Source organism: Tachypleus tridentatus, chromosome 9 (genome assembly GCF_004210375.1).
Source record: "Tachypleus tridentatus isolate NWPU-2018 chromosome 9, ASM421037v1, whole genome shotgun sequence".
NCBI lineage: Eukaryota > Metazoa > Arthropoda > Merostomata > Xiphosura > Limulidae > Tachypleus > Tachypleus tridentatus.
In genome coordinates, this window is record NC_134833.1 from 97,769,558 (window position 1) to 97,780,592 (window position 11,035).

The window sequence follows — 11,035 nt, forward strand, 5'->3', positions numbered from 1 at the left end:
GGTAAAGAAATCAAAAATAATTATTATTATTATCCAACAATAACAAAAAATAATATATAGAAATATTTGTTAGAATTCAAAAAAGCACGAATTATCTAATCAAAAACAAACTTAGGCCGATTGAACTCTTTCAGGGAGGAAAGAAGTCTACTACACTAAAAGTGTTAACTATTATAACGATACATAATTGTGAATTAGCATGTTTTTAGTTTATTATATTTTGAATATTAAAGCCGATGACATACTAAACACTAGATGGCATGAATGCTTTATTTTTATATTGAGTGTTTAAGTAAACACTAAACTCAGTACTATCATAAATACTTTTCAGAGAGAATTGGTGTAATATTAAAAACAAGCTATTCATTTAGCTGTCCATTTAAAAGAAATGGTTTCAGTGATTTTAAGTATCCTTCCAGCTGAAAACCATAGCAACTATCAAGCATTGGTAGCTACCTTATTCAACAGATAAAATGAGTGACATACGGACAAAAAAAAAGTATCTAATACATAATTTTGGTACAGGATATGGACGATAGAAGAGACATTAGCTAGATTTGCAAAAAAAAAAAATGTGAAAAGGCTGCCCATTTATTTTACCCAGATTCTCCACGTGAAATGTTGAATTTATTATCACGCGAATTATTTATATTTATAATAACAGATGTGGATATGCGACATATCCACATAACAAACAAACAATATGAAATATGCTTTCAATGAACTACTCTGGGACGCCATACTTACTTACTTGGATAACATAATTGCACATGCGAAAACTTTTAATAATGCTTATGATTGACTTGGATTGTTTAAAAAGAAAAAAGAAAACCTCAAGCTGAATCTCAACAAGTGTGAATTATTTTGACAACAGGTGCTTCCGGGGATAAATACTCGGCACAGAAAAAATATCTAAAGACCCACCAAAATTGAATCTGCTGCGAATTGGCCAGCACCGCTAACTTCGTGACACTAGTGGATTTTTAATACTGTACTCCAACTATCACTGTTTCTTAAAATCATTTTTAAATATCGCTCGGCCTCAACAAATTATTTTAAAAACCAAATACGTTTTGCAGGACTTTTGATTCTGAACAAGCATTTAGCAAACTGAAGAAATAGTTGATCACTTGGCTTATATTAACATAACAAACTCTTGAAGATCCACTTATATTAAGTACAGATACCAGTGATTTTGCGCAATGAGCAGTGTTGTTACAAGTACAACATGGCAAAGAAGCTATAATAATCTACTATAGCAAGACAATGAATACTACAAAAAAGGAGGTATTGTACAAATCAAAAAGCTAGTAATTTTGTTCAAGCCATAAGCCTTTTTTCTATATATACAAAATTCACATTTCAAATAGATTACGCAATACTAAAGTGGCTGGTAAATATTTTACAATCCAGAGGACCAGAAAGCAATATGATTTCAGAAGTACAACTTTACCACTGCGCATTATTCTGAAATGAGCCGTAAATGTACTGTTGTATTATCCAAAAGACCATTTGTTAATAAAAAATATAAACACTGTGAAACGAGAGAAGCATTATATAGTATAGGCGATCAAGTTAAAGTACAACAGAGTATAACTGAAGAACAGGCACTCACAAGTGATGATAAAAAACTAATGTTGTCCAACACTCAACTGAAAGATGCTCAGGCAAACGATATGAGTTTGTAAATAATTATTCACTTAATCAAGAACAGCACAAAAACACTCATGGCAAACAGTTGTTCAATATAGACAAACGACTAAAACGTACTGGGCACAGTGGGGTTCATTATTTCTTCAAGAGAGCGTGTTATGTCAGAAATTGGAAGATATTAGTGTACAGAAACAACCACAATGACTACATCTGGTACTTCCACAATCATTACATTTCAAAGTTCTCCATTATCTCTACAAACTTTCAGCCACTGGACACTTGAGTATTAAGAAAATCTGGATAGGGTGAGAAAATGATTTTATTAGATTAGGTGATAGGGCTATATAAATGATTGATGTAATTCACGTACATTATCCTATGTACTAAAAAGGTCAATAACACAATACTTCTGTAATTGTCTATGCTGTTTGTGTTATTAACCATCATTTGAAAGCGTTTCTGTCCATGTATTGAGTCATTTACCATAGAGTAACAGGAGGATGGTCGTAGTGGACTATTTCGTTAAACGATTGAAAGCATGTGCTATTATTAAACAGGAATCCAAAACTCTAGTAAAGAATTTTGTCAGTGAATTAATTTCAAATGAGAAGTGCTTATACGAATTCACTCAGATTTGGAGATAAAACTTTAAGTCATCATTGTTTGTGGAAATGCGTCAAGTCTGTGGAGTCAAAAAGATGGATAATAACCCAATAGTGTGATGAAGAGATATGGACATTTATTTTCTAATAAATTAAACATTTCTGTGAATAAACATCAGAAAATATGGAACCAAAATATTTCACTGCTACTTATCACTTATTGAATGACAATACGTAAAGTTACAAGCAACACACAACGCCAGTGATGTGTGGGAGAAAATATAAAGTGTCATTGGACATTCTGTACACACATCAAGAGTATAATTACTCAGCAGAGTCTTACACAGAATATTAAGAGAGACTAAGAAACATCATTGACGTTATACATGATTTCATCCAGAAAAAGACTTAAATCAGTTAGTAATCAAATGAACATTCGCTATCATGTTAACGCTCATCAGGCTGGATATTTCATCAATATAGCGTGTTAGGGCTGTACAATTTCTGTCATTAGAAATAACAAACATCAAAGTTAGGAAAGTGTTGGGAAGGGCCATAGATTGCACTGAATAAAATCAGTAATGTAGCTTAGAACCCAGAAGAATAGATGATCTAAAAGAAAAATCAACCACCACAATGATCTTTGGAAGTAAATGTATAGCTCATTTTCAGAGGATAACCATAGATAAACCCATCAATGGATTCACTTGACCATTTAGTTAAGAGAATACCCCTATACAGTATATGATAAAGGACAAAAATCATTCCATTTATGTACAATAATGCTCAAAGAAGAAAACCTTCAAAAAAGACTTGATGAACGGACTGTTTCGTATGTGCTGTTTATATGTGTAATCTGATTACTCAAGGAATTTACAATTCATGAAGAATGAAGAATTGTAAATTATACTTTCTTTGAAATGTTTGTTTGATACAAGGTACATTGTACAATATTTAGAAACTTCATGAATGTTAAGAATATAAAAGTTTTTGTTTAGTCTGTAAAATAAGGAGTATTATATAAATAATAGACTCAGTGAAGCAATTATTTAAAAAGTAATCGATGAGTTATCAAGTTCATTGTCAGACAGTGAAAAATTGGTTCTTTCATTCATCAGTGATCAAGTTACAAAGTTTATTTATGAGTTAGGTATCATTATTTTTCGGAAATTTTGTTCAAACAACATTTACAATCTACGCCCAAAGCAAATGTATCCTATTTTGTGAGAAACGTTATTACAAAAATGAATTACTTCATCATCTTACATAGATGAGGCTTAAAATGATTTTTACCAAATAATCCCAACGATGTAACATGTTACAACAGAATTATATGTTAAGCACCAGATTATATAAATATTTCGTTTCGGCTTTATGCAGATTATTTTGGCATGGAAAAGTTAAATACTGCAATTACATGCAGTAAACAGAACATCGTGAGATTCTGCTTTAAGAAACATAAATAATCTTAAACAGGGAGATTGAGACTAGTTCTTACGTCTTTCTTTTTCATTGGTTCCTGAGAAAAATAATGAAAGAAAGCACTTTTTTTTTCTAAGGTCAAGTATTAAAATAGGTCAGTTACCACATTGAAACCTGCTAACAGGCCTTGCTGTGACTCCTGCTATTGCATCCAAAAGAATTACCTGTAAGAAACAACCAAATTATCAAATCATGTCAATAAATACTGAAGTAGGTAGTCAGTAAAAAATCCTATAAAACAAATATTTCATCAGGATAAATGCGCAAACAAAAAGTATAATTTTAGTAGGCCTTCAGACTGTAGAGTTCTCATGGATATAGCATATATAAGAATAATAAATACGGGACCACTCCTTACAATTCATACACTGCACCTATTTTTCTCCAGGAGTAAGTTAGGACTACCCTTTACAGCTCCTACACTACATCTACATTTCTCATATAGTAGAAACGGACAAACACACTGCTGTTCTGAACGTTTTGTTTTTCTATCCGTTTTGTCTTTTGAGTGCGATCCACCTAAAACAATAAGTTTTATCTTCATAACTCTTTCGCGAGGAATTTTCTCTGCCAGTAACCATTTCTTCTCACGTGTTTTTATTTCTCTATGCTGTCTCATTTTTTGGATTTTTTATTTCTTTTTTGTTGTTTTTTAGGACTAGCTTATCTAGAAGATTGCAGAATTTCTGGGATATTTACTAGTCCTTTGTTGTTACAGTGTGTAACACCTTGTCAACCATGTTTATTATTATGCACACTAAAATATCAAAGTAGACGTCATTGCCACTTTTATTATAATAGATGACACATCTACATATTCTCTTTAACCCCATGTGTGCTCCAACTTGTTTTAATATTATAGTGACATTAAACAATATCTGTCCACAAAATATATTATTCGAAGTCCACCTCTTGTTGGTAAATCTGCAGGCTTATAAAGCTAAAAATCGGATTTCGATACCTGTGGTGGACACTGTGCAAATAGACTAGTGTTTAGCTTTCTGCTTAATTATAAACCAAAAAATATTTTTAAAGACTACTTTTTTTTCATTACCACCTTTCTAATGCCTTGCGTTACTTTACTTCATTTTTTACTTTCTGATAAATGACATTCAAAAGGATTGATCATGTGGTAGTACGCACAACTCCATTTATATCGAAGTTTTGGAATTTGAGCGCTGTAACAAATTAATCTTCTAACAAGTAGAACCAATTTTTCCCCAACTTTAGAATTAGTTCATTCAGATTTCGTGTGCATTTTTACTAAATACAGATCAAAGTACAGATAGATAGAAGAAGCAGAAGACATCTAAAGTAACTAAGAGCTAGAGCTGAAGTTTCAGATGCACAACCTTTCGAACATTAAAATTCTTTCATTATACTAACATCGACAACCACGTTAGAGTACAGTGATATTGGAGAATAGTCGACTTACAAAACCAGAACTCGCCGACAAAGAATAAATTCGTTTGAACGTATTCAATACACTAGAATAACTTTAATTAAATTGTATTTGAAAACAATCAGAATAAATGTAAGATTTACCCATGATTAATTTTTCTAATGTAATTTTAAAAACTTTCTCTCTAGCGTTCAGAACAATCAAATGTGTTTTGGGCCAATTATAAGATTATGGATGGTGTGGACATAAACGATGTACTGCAAGTAAGCCTGTGTAAACAAGATGAGAACATTAATAACACACAGGGGTACGTATTTAGGTAATATCGTAAGTGTCTTATAAAAATATTCCAACTTCATCTTTTACAACGTTACACTAGATAATTTTAGATTTTACTAGATCAAAGTAGAAATAATAAGTTCAGTATACGTGACGCTCTTTAGTAGCACAAAACAGCTGTGATTACAAAGTAAAGAGATACAAATAGTCATTATAGGGTATGTGGCGTGTTACATTAGCATAAAGTAGTTGTAACTACATAGTAAAAAATAGATAAACATTAATGACAGAATACGTAATTCAGTTTAGTAGTACAAAGTAGTTATTATACCAAGAACAAAGAAACAGTCCTGTTAAAATGTGTAGCATGGTTTATTATAACAATATAGTTACTATACCAAAAAGAAAGAGAAACAGTCATGTCAGAATAAGAGATAAGGTTTACCTGAACAAAGACATTTTTGCAAGACACTGATGATAAAGAAACTTTCGTGTCAGAATATGCTAGTCGTCACACATAAAAGATAGCTAGAACGGTAATGAAATAAAATAAACAATATATAAACAATCTTTAAAACAGTAACTAATAAATAAAAAAGTGACAATATATAAACTATAAATACAGTAACTACTAACTCAAAAAGTAACAATAAATACAGTGACTAATAAATCAAAACATAACAGTATATAAACAAACTATAAATACAGTGACTAATAAATCAAAACATAACAGTATATAAACAAATTATAAATACAGTAACTAGTAAATCAAAAAGTAATAATATATAAAGGAACTATAAATACAGTGACTAATAAATCAAAACATAACAGTATATAAACAAATTATAAATACAGTGACTAGTAAATCAAAAAGTAATAATATATAAAGGAACTATAAATACAGTGACTAATAAATCAAAACATAACAGTATATAAACAAACTATAAATACAGTGACTAATAAATCAAAACATAACAGTATATAAACAAACTATAAATACAGTGACTAATAAATCAAAACATAACAGTATATAAACAAACTATAAATACAGTGACTAATAAATCAAAACATAACAGTATATAAACAAACTATAAATACAGTGACTAATAAATCAAAACATAACAGTATATAAACAAATTATAAATACAGTAACTAATAAATCAGAAAGCCTGCGATAAGATAAAGTTCTATAGTTGTCGTGCATGAAATATCAGATAAATTTTAGAGTACAGTACTTCTCTATTCTGAATGTCAGTATAGCAGGGCATTTGTTTTATAAACAAATGCTAAGAGTGTAGGAAGCCATAAGACCAGTCACGCCACAGCCTGGCCCTCTTTTCATAGCATATACGTATATATAGCTACAACTTATGTACTAATACTTGCTTCTTTTGATTCAGTACATTATGTTGTGTGTATGCACTATTTGTAGTTTAAATGGTTCAAGATTCAATCTCATACCATTAAATTTTTAAATATTTTTGAGGGGCATGCCCCTAGACCCGCCTAGAAAAGGCAATGGCATGGCCACTCCAAAATTGCTTCCTATAGCAACGAATGGTCAGTCTCAATTATATTTACTTCATTAGATGAATGTCGTTGTTTATATTACTGTGAATAACAGACTTATACCCATTCTATTAACTGAAATATATTGGGGTTATACTCAATCTGTTAAATGAAATATGCGAAGATGATAATAATTCTATTAAATAAAATACACGAGCATTATAATCATTTTATTAAATGAAATACACGAGGATTATGATCATTATATTACATGAAATACGTGAAGATTATACTAGTTCCAAATAATAAGTGAATGGTATGATTTTATCCTGTTAGATCAGCTTAGGAGTAGGGATATATTCTGTTAGAATATATTCTCAGTATTACCCGAATATGAGGTTTTAAAACTGAATAAAAATAATACTGATTTCGTGTATATCATAGTTAATATTATTTCTATTTCGCAGGAAAATATCAGTGATTTTCCAAACACTAAAAACGACCTTTATTCCGTTCGAAGGGAAAATGATGTACAAAGTACAAGATAGTCAAATTTCTGAATCTGGAAGTGTGACAAACACCTTAATAGAAGATTTCCAAAAAGGAAATTGTCTCCATTTTTCTCTTCTGTTGCAAACAGATGAGATCGTTTCTTTTGTAAACGGGACAGAGGTAGCACGTTGTCGTGTTACAGTGAAGATCCAAAAACCTATTTTACTTCGACTTAGGAATGTTCATTATACTTTATCAGTTTTCAGAAATATATATGTATTGTAAAGGTACGAAAGATAAGTACATTTTTTTCAATGAACACATTGTTGAAAAATTATCCAAACACGTCACGAGAAATAAAAAGAGTACTGACGTGGTATAAACTTGTTTGTTTGTTTATTTGTAGTCTTTAAAACTGCCTTCTTTAATTAAAACAATCCACCATCTTCCCGCAAAGCAGTCGTTATTTTAGTGTTTTTGTACACTTGTAAACCACCTTATTGTATTAAAACAAGTTAACAACAGCAACAACGTACTGACGTGCTTTAAAAGTATTCTTATTTTTAAACTTTAAAACTGTTTTGTTTTATTACAAGTCACCATACGCTAATTATTGAGGTGTTTTGACTATTATCTTGTAGGCTTTACTTAAAACCATCTTATTTTATCATGATGATCACCGTCCCAAAATAATGACGTGTTTTAAGAACGTATCTTCAACTATTCGTAAAGTATTGTTGTTTTAACAATACGTTTAACTTGAATACCATAAAATATCTGATTTTATATTACCATTGTGTTAAATCACTAACAATAGGCTAATGTTTATCCATTTGTTACTAAGTTATAAATTGTGAATTTTCAAATTAGTGCTGTTTCTCAGAACAGAGTAGGCGAGCGAGTTAATATTATTCTTCAAGCTTTGGAATGCGGTATAAATTATCACTTAAATTAATCTCTTATCTACATCTTTAAACACGGATTCACTTTTCAAAAATTTCCTTAGGGGTCTTGTCCAGAACGTAATAAACAAGGTATAATTCGTATGCTAACTTAGTCTCATACCCTCTACTTGAATGGCGCAGCATGATATCTGTTGTTTCCTGACACTTTTGCTTTGGTTTCATCACCACCCTATGTGTGAGATTAGTTTGTGACTATGATACGATCCATAGATGTATTCAGATTCATTAATCAGTTATATAAAGAATGTGGATTCATAAAGTAATTTGCTGCTTTCAAACAACTTTGTTTATTTGAAATTCTCTCTTTAATAGTTCTGTCACATCCTTTCAGACTGTTAGAGATTACGTTTTATTCTCAGTGATACTTAAGCTGAAATAAAGATTGTCTCTCCATTTGTGTATCATTCTCACCTTTCACTATAACCGGCAACATATCCCTATTATTATTTACAAATTACTCGAACCTTTATTGTTATAGTATTCAGATAACTGTGAGTTTCACGTTTTCAAACCAGGAAATATCACAAGAATTCAGAGACGACGGATACAAGAGTGCTAGTGCAGCTCCACTTTTACATGTTTTACTTATATAACAACTGTAAAGCACATTATTATGCTAGCAGGACTATCCGCACCCTGGATGGAAATTATGTAAATTCGTAATTAATGAAAGCTGATTTCAGGACGTGAAAATTTGCTTCTCTTATATGTAATCGTAAAAAAAACTACAAAAAACGCAAAATCGACCCCAAAAACTTCAAAACACAATATGTGAACCCATAGATTTCCATGTGCTTTCGCATGAACCCAACAAACCTTCTTTCACAATTGGTAAAGGTCCATCCACAGGATGTGAGGTGATGGTAAAAATTGCAAATCTGAAAATTTGTATAAATCTCTCCATGAACCCAGTGAACCTCCATACCAAATTTGGTTAAGATCCGTGCACACCCTGCCATATAGTTACATGGACATACAGGAGACATTACTACTATATTTATATAGATTATTAGATTGAGCTGCCTCTAGCAGAACAGGAATACCACATTAACAACACTGGAATATCACATAATCTGTACGATTACAGGTCTGATCTTTCTTGAACAATATCTTAAAAACAAATACAAAAAGGGCTGTCTAGGCAAAAACATTCCTAATTTAATAGTGGGTTTTTACCTCTATTCCTATAACTTATCCACAACTCCAACGTACAGATTCGTTGGATTTACAGTTAGAACACGTTAAAATGTAGGTCACACCAGTCTTGAAATAAATTGCAAAGTATGTAATGTACTGAAAATTCCGTGAGCTTTATACATTACATACGATTGTATCAGCTAAAATATTTTTCAAAGGGTTTTTTTTTAATTACTCAGAATGACAAAAATAAAACCATGTTTCCAAAATTCCAACAAAACTAGTAATGCAATGTTTTAAAATCGTCATTTCGTTAACAGTTATTGTGAATTTTGGAAATATTATCGAATACGTATGCCGGCATAGCGATAAATAGATTTATTTCTTTTTTTCAAGTTATTACAAAGCATTAAACTTTTATGAGAATAATAAAACAAATACAAGTTTTCGTCTAATAAGTTACATAATAGAATTTGTAACAATTTCGTGAACAATAATTTCAAATGATAATATCATATCTATTAAATACATATCACAAAAGGATAAAATATCACGTAACTTTCAGAATAATTTTAGTAAATGCTCAACTTTCACTTCAAAACTATATCTTTCCTGAATGAATATCGTAAAAAATTAACCATATTTTTTTTTTGAAATTAATGAAAATTTGCTGTTAATCCTTGAGTTCCTTATGTGATGTATAAAAATAATATGTAGTTATTTTTCATCGATACAGCTTTGGTCTTATTTATAATAGCCGCAATTATAGGCCAAAATAATGATATACAACTTTTTAATTTATCATTTGATGAATAGTTCAGATAAATATCCAGAGGCAAATCAGTAATATAAAATCCGAAGCAGTCGATGTTCTGACAAAGTTAGCGTTGTCAAACTAAAGATAGAACATAATAAAGTAATGTTTTTCAACTAAATCAATGCTAAAGAAGGAAAAATATCTTGAAGTGACCTGTAACGAATATCTACATCATGGCTAAAGAAATTAAAGCATCATGAAGTAATTTCTACAGAATATCTTATAAAATATCTCCAGAGTATAAAGTAAAACATAATTTTCAACAATACTTCCTTTTCCAGTTTACTGTATACTGTAAAAAATAAAGGTTGAAGTTTAAGATTTAACATAAAACACCAGTAAACTAGGCTTCTACAAAGTGAATATAGAATTAACTGCTGAATAGAAACTATTTTAAGCTGTGCAAAACATGTCTAACATCCTTTAGTCGGGAAACACTGAAGTCATTGTATACTGTGCATTGTACTTTATGTGATTTAAATCACCCAAGTTGTACTTCAATGCACACAATGCTTTTAAAATAATTAATCTAAATAGTAATGACTTCTCTGTCTGAATTTCTTATTTTAAAATATAATTGTTACATTCATGTAATAATTACCTTTTAATGTTTTGTTCATATAATTATCAGTACTTTTATATGTGATTATTACCTTGTCTTTAATAGGCTTAAAAAAAATAATTGATGCAATTTGGA

General features: G+C 30.4%; 1 protein-coding gene across 1 annotated transcript in view; it reads left to right on the forward strand.

The window, feature by feature from the left end:
- The window catches only part of LOC143227438 (uncharacterized), a 30,312-nt gene extending 22,563 nt beyond the window's left edge, over positions 1-7,749 (forward strand). Inside the window, exons 5-6 of the mRNA XM_076458884.1 lie at positions 5,328-5,446; positions 7,395-7,749. Coding sequence (XP_076314999.1) covers positions 5,328-5,446; positions 7,395-7,704 — 429 coding nt within the window. The 3' untranslated portion in view covers positions 7,705-7,749. The remainder of the gene's footprint in view (positions 1-5,327; positions 5,447-7,394) is intronic.
- Positions 7,750-11,035: the final 3,286 nt, after the last annotated feature.